Source organism: Diabrotica virgifera, chromosome 8 (assembly GCF_917563875.1).
Source record: "Diabrotica virgifera virgifera chromosome 8, PGI_DIABVI_V3a".
Lineage (NCBI taxonomy): Eukaryota > Metazoa > Arthropoda > Insecta > Coleoptera > Chrysomelidae > Diabrotica > Diabrotica virgifera.
This window is the reverse complement of record NC_065450.1, coordinates 100,067,013-100,083,558: the sequence shown is the minus strand read 5'-3', so window position 1 is coordinate 100,083,558 and position 16,546 is coordinate 100,067,013. Positions and strand designations below refer to the sequence as shown.

General features: G+C 33.5%; 1 protein-coding gene across 3 annotated transcripts in view; it reads right to left on the bottom strand.

Moving 5' to 3' along the window:
* Nucleotides 1-16,546, bottom strand: part of LOC114342595 (protein Shroom) — a 582,613-nt gene that overhangs the window by 264,105 nt on the left and 301,962 nt on the right. For all 3 annotated transcript variants that reach the window (XM_050659441.1, XM_050659440.1, XM_050659439.1), the window contains one exon: nucleotides 6,735-7,368. In XM_050659441.1, the coding sequence (XP_050515398.1) occupies nucleotides 6,735-7,368 (634 nt within the window). The remainder of the gene's footprint in view (nucleotides 1-6,734; nucleotides 7,369-16,546) is intronic.

Genomic DNA, 16,546 nt, shown 5'->3' with positions numbered 1-16,546 from the left:
TAAACAATTAGCGGCCAAATCTGCGAGTAGAACTTTTTACTTTAACATTTATATAAACTAACAAAAAAAGTTTTAAAAAAATATAAGCTTGTTTGAATTATTCCGAAACAATGCATGTTTTCGTTCTAATTGCACTCCCCTAATCAAGTTTTACGCCAGTCAATGGGAGCAAGAATAGGATATTACCTCCGAATTCTATCCTACTGCATGGATTTTAATGAAATTTTGGGCCTAGCCTCTACTTATCTCCTAATTCAAAGTCTACCCTATGCCAATGTGTGTTTCTATCTTGGGGGTGGTTCCACCCCTTCTTAGGGGTGGAAATTTTTTTGGTTAAAATTACCACAGAATTCGCTAGAGAACCTAATTGTAAGCAAAAACTGTACTATAATTTTTTTTTGAAAACTCAATACTTTTTGAGATATTCGTGGTTGAAAATTGGCCATTTTCATTGAAACATAGTAGGTACCTTTTAGAACGGTTTTTTTGCGAATACCTTAAAAACTATGGATCTAACTAAAAAAACTATATTAAACATTTTTGTAGGCTATAAAAAAACAAAGAGACAGTTGCCTTCATAAATCTTCTAATTATAATACAAAAATATGGTAGGTGAAAATAGTTTGTTTTTTGGTATATTCTCAAATTGGTGTATTCAACTTGAAATAACAGAGAATCGGTCGATTTTAGGTGTATAATGCTACTAATACCTTTTGTAGTGCTTAAAAAGACCTTTAAAATGAGCTATATTAAAGGTCTATTATATTAAAACTAAGCGAGATATGCTGCAGACAAAATTGATAACAAATGTATTTTAAGAAAAAATGATAAGTAATTTTAACCCCCATCCACCAAAATGTAAATGCATCATTTTCCTTCCACAGTACCATTTATTATAGTGTTATTTGTATGTTTAAAAAGTTGGATGGGTTTAAAATGAACGGTTTTTGAAAAAAAAAGATCAAATTATAGAGCGCATTATTAAATTTTCTTAAAAATCTTCCTTTTTCTCTATGTAAATTGAAAATGATAAGAGATACAGTAATGAAAAATAAAAAGGAAATTTTTATCTGGAAAAGTCCTACATTTTTGTGTGGTATCTTTTTTTCGTATCTCTTATCTTTTTCGAGTTACATGGAGGAAAAGAAGATTTTTAAGAAAATTTAAAAGTGCGCTCTATAATTTGATCTTATTTTTTTCAAAAACCATTTATTTTAATCCAGTCTAACTTTTTGAACATAGAAATAACACTATAAAAAAGTATTGTAGAAGTACATAATACAGCATATTGTGATGAGGGTTTAAATATACTTCTCATTTCTTCTTAAAATACATTAGTCATCAACTTTTTTGTAGAATATCGCACTTAATTTGAACGTAATCGACTAAATCGACATTTAGTATTGCTCATTTTAAAGGTCTTTTCAAGCACTACAAAAGTTATTAATATCACTATACACCTAAAATCGACAGTTTATGTTATTTCAAGTTGAATACACCGATTTGAGCATGCAGCAAAAAAAAACAAACTGTTCTTACCTACTGTTCTTATCCCTCTTTGTATTTTAACTAGAAGATTTATGAAGGGTCGAATCTCATTGTCTTTTTATAACCTACAGAAATATTTTATATAGTTTTTTTTTTGTTAGATGCATAGTTTTTAAGGTATTCGCAAAAATCCGTCGAAAGAGGTGTCATTTTTCAATGAAAATAGCCAATTTTCAACCACGAATAATTCAAAAAGTATCGAGTTTTCAAAAAATAATTATAAAACAGTTTTTGCTTAAAATTAGATTCTCTAGCCTCTTCCGTGGTTTAACCAAAACCTTTTTCACGCCCGAGAAGGGGTGGTAACCACCCCCAAGATAAAAGCGTACATCGGCATAGGGTAGACTTTGTTTCTTGAGCTATCTCCTACTTAATGTGAAAATATCAAGTACATCGATGTAGTAGGATGGAACTCGGAGCCAAATACCCTTATTGACTGCCCTATTTAGCGTCAATGATTCAATAGTTAGGAGCTACTGCAATTCTACAATATTTCAGTAAGTTAGGAGGTACTGCATCAGGACCTGGACCTTTTTGTGGTTTCAGATTAGTCTATTATATTTGTTTATAAGCCCAAAAACTGTTTATAACTTTAAAACGTTCTAGAGGCCGCTCAAATAGTCCAATTTCAATTCTTTATGTCGTGCGACCGTACATTTTAATTAACAATTTAATTATACTATCTGTTCGATTTTTGCCGCTTATAAAAATATAATCTAGCTAACTACAAAAAAGCTTTTATGCAATCAAGTTATTTATTTTTTGAAAAATAATTATTTATCAAATAATAAATTATAGTGACTTCCCTAAAATTTTATTTGAAAATAAAAGATTTTGTTGGGAAAACCCGGATTTTTCGAGAAAAATTTTCGTCGAAAGAAATCAGAAAAACATATCTCTGTGCAGAATTAAATTACGGTGAATTTTATTTCGGGTATTTTGGGTTTAAAGTTAAAATCTTCGGAGTTACAGGGCAATAAAAAATAAGTGCTAGTCTGCTCATAAATAAAATAGCACATTTTTTGCGGACTTTGCAAATCAATATTACTTATACAATACATCATAGTGATTCATTAAGAATGTCCACTCTCTGAGTTGTAGATTCTACACCTCAAAATAGTAAGATTTGACCCAAATCACTTAAATAAAATGTGCTCGTTACTGAGTAACAGGGTGTTTTATTTAAAAATTTAATAACTATTTTTACCCAGTACTTTAAAACTATTTGACACATCCTTGTTATACATACTTTGCAGAAAGTGTAGTTACTCTACACCCTACTAAATTATGATACACAGACGTTTCTGGCTACTACCAGAGGCGTACGACGGGGGAAAGTAATTGGTTGACCCTTCCCAAATTCTACCGTCACTGGCGGAATTGCTAATTTAGTGCAATTTTTCAATTCTCCAATACTTTGTATGTAAATAATATACTCTTCATTCGTAACGATGAAGTCAATAGTTTTTGAGATATCTGAAGTTAAAAATGAAACGGCACAGTTATTTTGACTAATGTGTTCCTTTGTGTTTAACTTCAAATATCTCTAAAACTAATGATTTTATCGTTACGAATGAAGAGTATATTAATAACATAGAAGGTATTGGAGAATCTAAAAATTATGCTAAAATAGAAATTCCGTCAGTGGCGTAGAATTTGGGAAGGGTCAACCATTCACTTTCCCCTGTACGCTTTTGGTAGTAGCCACCAACGTTTATTGAACATAAATTATTAGTGTATACAAAACCTACACTTTTTGGCAAGTATGATAAGGATCTATTAAATACTTTTAAAGTACTCGGTACAAAAAAAAAATAAATCCCAGAGAACGGCAGTTGTCGCCAGTGGCGCACATGCAATAATCTATTATACACGAAATTTTCGATTTTCTAAATCTGACTGAATTGAAAATTGGGCCAAATCCCATCTTAAAGTTTAGAAAAAGACTCGCTTATCCATATATCAACCATCCATTTTGGTCCATGGATGTGGATTTTACGGCCCTTCCCATTTAGGGACTGTTTTTCGTTCTCGTCCCCTTCTTTTTCTTCTTATGCAATCCACTAACGGATGTTCGCGATCACGTTTGACCATTTTTCTCTATCCGTTGCAGTATGTATTAGGTCTCCTATGTTGCTTAACCCTGTCCATTGTTTGGCATTACTTAGCCATAACATTTTCTTCCTTCCCACTCCCCTTCTTCCTTCGACCTTTCCTTCAATTAAGGTTTGCAGAAACTGGTATCTTTCGTTTATAATTAGATGCCCAGGTATGCCGTTTTTCTCTGTTTAATTATGCATAGCAGTTGTCGTTCTGTACCAATTCTTCTCAGGATTTCTTCATTTGCTATTCGTTAGGGCTTGGTACTCGTCCCTAACCAACACTTCCAAAAATTTCGAAAATTTCCGACCTCGAATTTCCCGAAGTCCGACCTTTGCGGCTTCTGGTAGTAATGATCATTACCTTTCGAACGCATGTTTAATTTTGAAAATCGGTTATACTATTCAAAAGTTACCGAGCTCAGAAATATGACTCAATTTCACACCGATCTGATTTTTTTTTCTGTTTCAAGAGGGGGTCAGGGCCGATTCAGAACCGGTGTAGTTTGTGACTTTCGGCCACCCATAAGACAGCTCTAGGACTGGGTAGGCACAAAATGGCATATTTTTGGGAGTATATATCTTAGGTTCAAGGAGAGACAGGAAAACCACAAATACACCAAATCAATGGTGTTGAGTAAAGCTTTCAAATGGTGCCTAAGCGGTTAGGATAAGATATACACACGGCTTAATATAGCCAAAAAACTGAAAAACGAAACTTTGAAAATTTTGGTTTTTCGACAATTAGCGACAATTTCAACCTAAGAATTGCGCCAATAACTGAGCGTTTGTATAAGGACTCTAGATGCGTCTAACCGTGTATACCTGATATCTAGGAAAATTCGAATGTTTAGATTATAGGCTTCATAAGTGTGATCAAATCTATTTCCTATGATAAAAAACCGTTTTTCAAGCTCAATAAATCATGTAATACCTTCAGCTATCATAATTGACCTTGGATACATCAGATACTACTTGTCAATACGTTTCAAACTCATGTTTAGTAATCAAAATGGGTTAAGCCGTTTCAAAGTTATCGAGCTAAAAAACTATAATTTAGTTAACCATTGTCGCCAAAATGGTTTATGTAGTAGTAGTGGTTAAGACGCTAAATTTGATCGGGCACTCGGAGTTCATTTACCGGCCATCCCATTTTTTTTCAATCTATTTCGTTTAATCGAGAAACATTATATTCAACTTTATACATTTATGTTGTTCTGAAGCTATTTTCTTCTGGCATTTTTACAATTTTAACTATTTATAATGGGAAATAAGCCACAACATTATTAAAAAATGATTTTTATTAACGTTTCGACGCCCAAATCGGGTGCCGTTGTCAAAATACAAAATACTACTAACATAAACAAAAATGTTGTTGCTTAGTAAAAAAATTCTTCCAATAATTTATTTAATTTGACTCATTTATATCGGCAATTCAGATACATTAATAAAAAAAAATATTAAAATTCAGAAACGTTAATAAAAATCATTTTTTAATAATATTGTGGCTTATTTCCCATTATAAATAGTTAAAATTCATACATTTAATTTATAAATAACTTTGAAAAACTCCCGATACAAGAATAAAAACCGCTAAACGCCGTAAAAATGAGTGGCGCATACAATATTCCAGCTACAAAAGAGTTGATATGAATATTACGTGGCGTGAAAATTTATTTTCATTTTGATGGAAAATAAAATTCTAGTTTTATTTTAAAATATTTTACATAATATTTGCTAAATCTTAATTTACCTACTCTTTTATGGCACGTTTTACTTCAAATTTAGCAAATATTATGGAAAAATATTTCAAAATAAAACTAGAATTTTATTTTCCATCAAAATAAAAATACATTTTTGCGCCACGTAATATTCATATCAACTCTTTTGTAGCTGGAATATTGTATGCGTCACTTATTTTTACGGCGATTCGCGGTTTTTTATTCTTGTTTTTAAATTAAACATCCCTATTACATAAATATTAACTATTTACATAATAAGTATATCCAGTACTTTAAAGATATTTGACATATCCTTATTATACTTGGCAAAAAATGTAGGTACTGTACACCCCACTAAAAAATGTTAATAAATCTTTCTGATTACGACCAGAGGCGTACGACAGGGGGAAATGAATGGTTGACCATTCCCACAGTCTACGCCACTGGCGGAATTACTATTTTAGTGCAATTTTTCGATTCTCCAATACTTTATAAATGTAAATAATATACTCTGTATTCGTAACGATAAAATCATTAGGTTTCGAGATATTTGAAGTTAAAAATGAAAGAGGGCAATACATTAATCAAAATACATGTGCCATTTCATTTTAAACTTCAAATATCTCGAGAACGTATGACTATTCGTTACGAATAAAAGCTATATTATTTACAGTAGGAAAAATGAAAGAATACCCATTAACGAACGTATAAAACACGCTGTATTTTCCTGTCACCGTATCACACAAAAAATTGGCCAGCGCAAGTGCATGTATAATTATTGTTACATGTACTTGCACTGGACAATTTTCTTTGTGACACGGTGACAGGAAAATACAGCGTGTTTTATATGTTCGTTCATGGGTATTCTTTCATTTTTCCGACGTACATAGAAAGTATGGGAGAATCGAAACATTGCGCTAAAATAGCAATTCCGCCAGTAGCGTAGAATTTGGGAAGGGTAAACCATTCACTGTCCCTTGTTGTGCACCTCTTATAGTAGCCAGATACGTTTATTTATCATAATTGAGTAGGACGTACAGTACCTACATTTTCTGTTAAGTATGACAACGATAACTGTAACTCATTAACGAGGCATACTTTATTTAAGTGATTTGGGTCAAATCTTAATATTTTGAGGTCGAGAATCTACAACTTGAGATTGGACATTATTAATGAATTACCCTGTATATGCAATCTTAAGATTCGATTCCAGTAATGAAATAAAAGCTAAAAAACTTTTCGCAAAAATGGCCTGTTTTCGATAATTTGTCCAGACTATTATTGCTGTGTTTTGATTTGGTAATGTTAATTTAATATTTAATGTAAAAAATAGGTGAATTTAGTAATGAAATCTAAGTAAACTTACCTGTGGTTAGAAGTGTTAGAGTTATTAGTTGACTGATTTTCATTTTCCTGTACCGTGTATGTGTTGTAAGTATTTAAAGGGAAAAATTTAAGTTTATTTACGTTACAATTTCGGCCTGCCCTGGTTTTTAACGAACCTTCCTTTTCCCCACTCATATATAATACACTTTCTGAATGATGTCTTTTTGGTGTTTGAACTCTCGCACTATGAGCTATTAATTGTCTAGTTGAACTGTTCGAGTTATGACGAGAGCTACTATGGGACGTGACAGAAACATCACTCATAGAACCGTGCCATTTGAGTGTTTCACTAGAAGAAACGCTTCCGGAGCTTGTAGTAACAACACTGTCTCTTCCTTCACTTCTACTGTTTCGGTCTTCAGGAATTAGCTCATCCCAAGTGTTGGAAGACATAGGTCTTCCAACTGCCGCTTCGCTATCCCTTCTCAAGCGATCCAAAAAAGGAGTAGAAGTTGAGTCTGTACTTGAAACGTAACTATGGTATCCTTCAGAATGGGCGTAGGAGATCTGCTTCTGGTGAATATGATTAAGAATACTTCCATCGTGTTTGGAATTCATAGAATTAAAAAGTGAATCGTCGTGGTTACGAGTGTATTCCATAAATTCCTCTAACCCTGTAAAATTAATAATATGTTATGATTATGTATAAATTATAGGATATATTTATTGATGGGTGAGGGAAAAAACGGCTTTTAGTTCAAAAAAATCGAAATTCAGTTTTGACAATATTATTATAGTTCAGTGCCGTCTCTTTCAACCACAGCAAACAATACTAACAAAAACATGCTCTCAATTCGATGTAATAGTTAAATAGAGGAAGAAAGATACGGCATAAGCGGGAAGAATAATTTACGTCACAGTGAGCAGATGAAAGAACGATCAGATTATTTTTAAAAATTTTAACTTTGTTTTTCGTCTCCTGAAAAATTTTGTTAAATGGACTCAAACCGTTTTTCCTCCTGGCCCTTCAATTGGATAGAAAAGTGTCGCTCCATGAGTGTTTTTACAAAATAGAACACTTACTATTTTCATTTAAACTTTTTCCGATCTTTTTCTTTAAATATTGGGCATAGGTACAATAGCAGAAATTACCAAATGCAAAATATACAAAACCCTGATAAAACCGGTCATTATATATGAATCAGAGACATGGACACTGTCGAAAATCGATGAGAACCTATTAGGTACGTTTGAACGAAAAATCCTTAGACATGACATAATATATAAGGGGGTGAAGGAAAATTACGTATGGCGCAGAAGATGTAATTTTGAACTATAGGCAGCATACAATGAACCCGACGTCATAACATCCATAAAGATCGGACGTCTGCGCTGGATAGGTCATGTTGAACGGATGTTGGAGACTGAAACACCTAAACATATAATGAGGCAGACACCAGTAGGGAGAAAGTCAAAGGGAAGACCCAAACTCAGATGCATGGAACAAGTTGAACAAGATCTGAAAACACTTGAGATTACCAACTGGAAGAACAAAGCAAGGAACAGAACAGAACGGCGGAAAATCCTAGAACAAGCCAGGACCCAAAAAGGGTTGTCAAGCTACTGATGATGATGATGATGATGAATAGCAGAAATTAAACGATACGGAGCAGTCAAATAAAAACTGATGCGACGCATGTAAAAAGTAGGAGCAAATTTGGTTACGGGGTCATTGTTGTCAATGTTTAGTCCATTATTACCGTGTGTAAATGTTTTTGGTTTTGCATCGAAGTACGCGACTTTGTAAAATTTCACGTTAACATTTATGTTTGAAATACACATTTTATGCAATTTACTATTTTAGTTGGGAATAAACCACAATTTTGAAACTACGTTTAGTTGTAGCTTCGATTTCCACTTTGGAAATCGTTATCAAAATTCAAAACGTTAATAAATTAAACAAATTTTGTTTTTGTTGCTTGGTAAAAAATTATTCTAACAATTTATCTTATACACTAACTGTTTTTATTGCTACCTTGGTGATACGGTGTGTGGAGTAATAACTTAATTGGATATCAATTAAAGCTTACTTTAAAAGCCTTTCTTCACTCGTCTGGAAAATCGCTATGGAGATGCCCATCTACTGCAAGTAGTATACAAAGCACAACTGCGAAGTAGAATTCAACGAGCAAGTGAGAATCTGCAACAATTTCAAGCAGATGTTGCTGTGCGGTTGGCATTTTGGAAGACATTGCTGTAGTTACCTTCGTCAATGGGTTAATAAAGAGTGAACTGCAGAAAGTTTTACGACAATCAAGACCGAAAGTTTTAGATGAAGCACTTGTTATTGCATTGGAAGACGAAACAGCTAGGCAAATTTCACGAAACCATTGAGTAAGAACCATTGAAGAAAGTGACTAACACCATGATGAACCTCTGGAGGAAATAGTCCGGAGAGTAGTTCGTATCGCGATGCCAAGTAAACACCAAGTATTAATTGCCGAGATCTTCGACGAGTTCATATTGGGTAAGGATGTACTAAGAAAAGTTGGGGATTAGATGTTCAAAATGTGTCAAGATGTTATCCGCTTACTAACTACATGTGACATAACCATATCCGGTAATACTGAGAAAATTCTGATGACCAGGCTTGCTGGATACTGCCGAGATGGAAGTTTAAGTAAATGGTCGAAGATGTGAACAATGTCGAGATCCTAAGGGCAAAAGATTTTCTGAGAGTTCGAGATGTCGTGTCTGTAAGAGTGTTAAAGGAAACTGCTATTAACTTGAGTAGAAAACTTTGATCGGGCAGTGTGTTCTCGTGGCTTCAATTGGCTCCATGAATACCAATGAGAAATCATCGAAGTCGAAGTATCCAAAGGAGCTTGTTGAGGTGGTCATTGAAAGATGCCCAGATCTTGACTATGAACTAACGGAAAAAGTGAAGTCTATGCTGATAGAATTTCAAGATCTTCTTGCTATTGATAAGAAGGGTGTAACGGTACCAAGGTTATGTGAAATTTCGATCCAGTTTACATTTGTAACACTTTCGTTACACCCTATATGTTAGAATCGTTGAATTCATATTTGTTTATCGAAGAATCGTAAGTTCTCACAAATCTTTCGTATTACGTGATTTATTCTTGATTCTCACGAATAGTCGGATGTATAATTTATTTCTACGCAGAATGTGACGTAATTGTTTTTAAGTGTATCAGCGGTGTTTGCCGAGAGGCTCACTGCCAAAGGCATCAAAGTCATAGATCTTCCAGTAAATTGTTTTTACCGACAGAAAGTCGGGGTTTTATTTATTTTAGAGTTGAAATGTCGATAAGAGCCTTTGAGTGTGTTTATATAATCCAGCAAGTGTTCTTATAGCTGACTTAAGTATTTTTGTATGAGAACGGGCCTTGGTTGTGAATGCAGCCGACTTAGCATTTTCCATGGGAAGAATGGGTGGAGTGAAATATTGAGATCTGCTTGTTTGTTTTTTGTGATTGGTCGAGCTGTTTTGATATGCGTTAGAGGGTTGAACTTTAAGCGTAATTTGCAACTTCTTATTGGTTAAGATTTGATTCATTGAGTGTTTTGATTCTGTAATTGGTCGATGGATTGTTGATGGGATAGATCGTGTGATGATTTTGGAAAGGGCGTTTTGATTAGAGTTTGAGGAGACCGTTCAAGCAGTTCCATCTGGGCCATCTTCAAGTTGAGTTCCATTAAGGCTGTCATCGAGTTTAGTTTGGAGTTGCAGTCAGTTCCAACTTAGTGAAAGTAAAATGTAGTTACAAGTTCTTCGGCCGGCTGATAGTTAAATCAGCCCGGCGATGCATTGCGGTGTAATACAACGGAACTCCGGCAATTTTAGCTGCTATTATGGTTTACCACTTTTGATATTTTTTTTACATGCAGTCAGATCCAGGAATTATGCAGAGGAAGTGTTCTTTTGATGTTACTAGTTCAACATCCCAGTTTAAGCCTAAAGTTTGCTAGTATTTTTTTGTTTCCGTTAATGAACTAGATAACAAATTCTTTTTTAAATATTTTTGTTCGAGTAAGTGCTAATTTATTTTGACAATGCTGAATTTTTCTATAAATTTTTTTATGAACTATGGTTTTATCAAATATGTACTGTTGCTGTATCAATCATTTATAAAGTGACTAGTGAAGTGAAATCGCGCCTTGGACTTAACAACCCACAGAAAGATTCAAGGACAATGATTACAAGGTATTTTTTATGTAGAACTTTTCTTTCATTAATTTGTTTGGTAATCTCGATCTCAATTTGTAACACCGTGAGATCACAGATTCGTAAATTCATTTTTTGTTTTAATAAATAATGTTTTATTTGCTAATTACCATCTTATTATTTCTCTTTTCCTTCTCTCTTTAATCGTAAGAACAGTAAAGAATTAGCTGAGTATAGTATAGATAGAGTATAGAGTAAGATAAGGTAAGTTACACTATAAGTATTTTGTCTATTGTATATTTTCTATTTGACTATGTTTTTGTTTTATTTTGATTTATCTATCTTTCCTTTATTATTTCTATTTTTTGTAAAATTTTTGGTTCCTTTGAGGTAACCAGTTGCGCCCGATATTTTATTTTTTTTTCAGACATTCTTATTTTGATTTTTCTATTTTTTTATTTCTAAGCTAATAAGAGTATAAGTACTAATAACATCTATTAAATATCCACCTCCACATCTCTTCCGATTCTGAGCTACTGAGGCTATGTTCTTCATTGTGTAACATCCCCTAATATGACATATCAACATCTTGTCAAAATTCTATTCTCTTTTCATGTGATACAAATATCACCCTCTTTTGGGGCATGTTTTAAGGGTAAGGGCAAATCAATAATATTAACGCATAAAATAAATGCCTAAGATGCTCAGCCAATCAAACAACGGCCTAGACGACTTTCATTTGCGAAAAGAGATGAAGCCGAAGAGAATATCAAGGATATGAACAAACAAGGGGTAATTGAACCGTCAAACACTCCATGGACATCATCAGTAGTTCTAGTAAAGAGGAAACTCGGTTCAAAGCGTTTTTATATTGACTACTGTAGCGGGTAGCACTCTTCTACTATGCCGGTAGAGGACAGGCTGCTACAAGGAGCGGCGTCCTTGCCCTGCGCTAGCTACTGGCTTTCTCCTATATCCCCCAGGAGAGCTCAGATCCCTAAGCTCTCCTCCCATACACCCCCAATTTGCACCACCTATATATCCTACTCCCATTCACCGAATGATTGCCGGTATAAGCAATCACCCACTTACTGACCAATGGCTTGGGGCGGATGAATTTGGGCACCCTTTCGTTCTCGGGTTGAGAAATCGGCCCCGAAGGTGGAGCAATCAAAAGCATTTTCCTTGTCAGAAAAATGGAGACGAAAGAATAAGACTGTCAAATACTAGAATTGGAACCTGGAATGTTCAGAGTATGTTTCAGCCTGGTAAGGTGCTAAATATTATTCAAGAAATGAACAGGTTGAATATTGATACACTTGGTATCAGTGAAGCCAGGTATTTCTCAACAAATGAAGCCACAATATATTATTCTGGTAGCGAGGACAATCAACATAGACAGTAATAGTTAATAAAATATCTAATAGAGCAGTGAAAGGCTTTTTTCTTAGCTCAGAAAGAGTAATGGTATTAAAGTTAGTGTCATCTCACGCCAACTTGAACTTGATACAAGTGTATGCTCCTGTGGTGAATGCCTACGAAAAATACAAAGAAGAAGTTGAATTATTTTACCCGGATATCGAAGAAGCACTAAAAATAGCGAAAACTAGAGAAATCACGATAGTCCTAGGTGATCTCAATGCAAAGATCAGAAGGGGGCAAAGTGGAAAGTGTGTAGGAAATTATGGCCTGGAAATCGTAACGAGAGGGGACCGTCCGTCTATTAAAATTTTACCAAGAGCAGTATTGATTATTTCAAACTACCAAACAGACATGGGGATCGCCCGCAGATACATCGGAGAAAGTAGTTAGGAACCATATATTGTTGTGATCTTTATTATTGATATGAGATAATATTCTTATATGTCACTTAATTTAATCAATGTATTAATACTAATCTAATTAATTAACTAGATCACATATCAATATGTTTTCAATCTCAGGGCGAATTATAAATTAATTACTTACTTTCGTGGCTTCAAATATTTCTTAATGGTTCCTAATCGGGATAGAAAAGAAAAGAGTAAAAAAATACACATATGGGTTACAATTATAATCAAAATATTTTTTATTTTATTTAAAAGGCAATCAATGCTTAATATTTGCTATTTCTTATTATTCTTAAACATAACATTTACAAATGGGAATCTTATTTCCTTTTGGTTTTCAATTGAAAGTTTTTATTAACATTTTACTATTAGGAGTTATTATGAACAACTCTATTTAACTTTGATGAAGCTTATCTGATATTATTGATTATGTTATTCAATTTTTTATGTGGAATTTAATACGAAAAACCCATACATTCATGTCCAAACAAATGAGACTGACCTTTTCCTGGTGAACTGAAAATGTCCTCACACAAGACCCGTTTCCTGCTATCCTTGGCTGCGATCAAACCTCGTCCTGGCTTCCAGTAATGTTCTCCTTTGAAAAACTAGCTCTAATAGCTCTCGTTCTTGCTTTTGTCGTGATGCTGTGTTCTACCTTTTTCGAAACTGCTATCAGCTACCGGGACACTCTTGGCTCAAGGAGGTTCTTTTACTCTCGACCTGGCCTACTTCTCGTTCCACGATAGATACTCCACACTCACGGAACTACCGGCTTTCTCACTCTCCGTACACTACCGTCTACTACTCGACTTCACTTCTCGACAGCTCAAAACATTCTGCTCTTTATTTGTCATTCATTCCCCTACTTTCTAAATATCCCTTCCAGATTCACAAATCAAACTTCCACCACCAACTCTCATTCGCAGTATTCCTCAAAACCAATTTTTAAACTTTCTAAATATGCTTAATGGATTTCAAAGAAAATAGTTAATTCCCATTCTAAAATTACTTTCTACTATATACAAATTTTAATGACCTATTCTCTATTTCCACTTAGTCTTATTTAGCATCGTCTAATGACCGATCCTTCCGCGAACAACGATAATGGCCTATTATCGATTTCACTTGAGTCTTATTTAATCACTTCTTAAAATTAAATATAACAATTTGTTGTATACAGGTTGTTCTAAATTTATATGCCCGTGGTTGAGAAAATTGAAAATATTTTATATTAAATTGAATTTTGTCTATAATTATCAAATTTTAATTTTCATATCAAATAGAAATATAACAAATCCCCGCCTTGTATTCGATAAAATTTATCTGTATTTTTAAATAAATTTTCTCGAGGCAAAACCAACTCCCTGTATATTTCCTTACTTTAATCTACGTCTTATATCCTAACTTACTATCTACTTCATGTAATTCTGTCTTTTATTCGTGATATTTGTATACATCGTGAATATTATAAATTCCTCGGATCTTTTCCGAGTTCCTGTGCCTCAACTCATAACTATTTATCCCATTTTCATTATTCACGATATACGGGCCTTCGAAAACAGGCATCAACTTTGCGCAAATGCCCCCAAGAAGATTTGATACTCGTAATGCCCTCACGAGTACTTTTTCACCCTTTTGGAAAGTCACTGGTCTTCTTTTTCTATTTTGTTCCTGTCTTTGGATATATTTCGGTTTTCTCGATATCCCTGTTCATTTTGTCTACCATTATTTCTGTTTTCTTGATTTGAGCGTGTGGTGTTTCTATTCTGGTATTCTCGATTTCTATCCTCATTCCATTGCCTATTTCTTTGTTCATAATTTCCTCTTCCGTTGTCTCTATTTTCGTTTTCCCTTCTGGGATTAAAATCTCGTCTTGTATAGTCCCTCCTATTTTGATTTCTATCTCTGTAATCTTGTGTTTCTCGGGGCCTGTAATCTTCTCGCGACCTTCTTGATTTTCTTTCTCTTAGACGTGATTCTCTTATTTGTAGGAATTGGCATAAACTATCTATGTCTTTGTAATTTTGCAATGTGATATGGTCTTCCAGCGTTTCCTCGAAATGTCTTGCAATCAGTTCGACTAATTGTTCCGATGAGTAATTATATTGTAAATGTTTTGCATTATTGTAAATTTGCAAAGCATATGTCCTTTCTGATACACCCATCCTATCATTGTATTTCCCATTTTGCAATTCCTTGTTAATTTCCAATTGTTGGACCTTTCCCCAGAAATAATTCAAAAATTTTTGTTCAAATTGTTGCCAATTGCCGAATTCTTCTTCTTTGCTATCGAACCATAGGCTTGCTTCATATTTGAGATGGTTTCTGATAGTTTCTTTTGCTGTTTCGAAATTTCCGATGTGCTGTATTTTCTTTTTCAGGCTATTTATGAACGGCACTGGGTGTAATCTTCTTACATCCCCGCCAAACCTTATCTTCACGTCATCTGTGCTATGTATAACCATTTCTCTTCTTTCTCCGACATTCTGTTGCGTCCTGTTTTCGGTGACTTGTTTTTCTATTTCTGTGATTCTTTTTTCCACTTCTTCTCTGTCTACTTGAATAGCATTTTTCAACTTATTTTCCAAATTTTCTATTTCCTTTTTCTGGCAATTCGTTACCTCCTTTATTTTGATTTTGATTTCTTTAATCTCTAACTCCTGTTTCTCGCTCTTTTCTGCAATCTCTTCTATTTTTTTAACCATTTCCTTCTTAATACTCTCTATATTTCTGTTGTTTTCTTCTATGGCTTGTTTTGTTTCCTGTTGATTGTAATCCATTTTTTTCTGTGTTTCATCCATTTTTTGATCCACTTTATCCATTTTCTTTGATGTTTCTTCCTGATTTTTATCCATTTTTTGTTCTATTCTTTGTGACTGGAGTTGCATCATTTGTAATAATTTATCTATTCCTGATAATTCTTGCTGTTCTGATGCCATGATTGTCGTGTCTAAAATATCTTCTTGGTCTGAATTATTCTCTTGATTTGAATGTTCTTTTTGTTTTTTGTTGTCTTTGCTTTGGCTTCTTGTCACAGACATTTGTTTTCAAGAAGTACTGTCCCTGCCAAATATGAAATTTTACTAGTATGTTACCACGACGACTTTTTCTCACCCAAATATTATAAATTGTCAATAAATATATCAAATGTAAATATCGTAAAAATAAAATATTAAATCAGTTATGTAAAATTTGTACCTAAAGAGATCTAAAATTTTATGTTATCAAATGTAAGTATCTCACTTTTTACCACAGGCATATAAATTTTCAAATACCGGCTTTACTCTTTCTATCCTTCAAATTTGCCACTAGAAATACTTTACAATGCCCTCCACGTTGGACGACAGTTGTTGTGATCTTTATTATTGATATGAGATAATATTCTTATATGTCACTTAATTTAATCAATGTATTAATACTAATCTAATTAATTAACTAGATCACATATCAATATGTTTTCAATCTCAGGGCGAATTATAAATTAATTACTTACTTTCGTGGCTTCAAATATTTCTTAATGGTTCCTAATCGGGATAGAAAAGAAAAGAGTAAAAAAATACACATATGGGTTACAATTATAATCAAAATATTTTTTATTTTATTTAAAAGGCAATCAATGCTTAATATTTGCTATTTCTTATTATTCTTAAACATAACATTTACAAATGGGAATCTTATTTCCTTTTGGTTTTCAATTGAAAGTTTTTATTAACATTTTACTATTAGGAGTTATTATGAACAACTCTATTTAACTTTGATGAAGCTTATCTGATATTATTGATTATGTTATTCAATTTTTTATGTGGAATTTAATACGAAAAACCCATACAT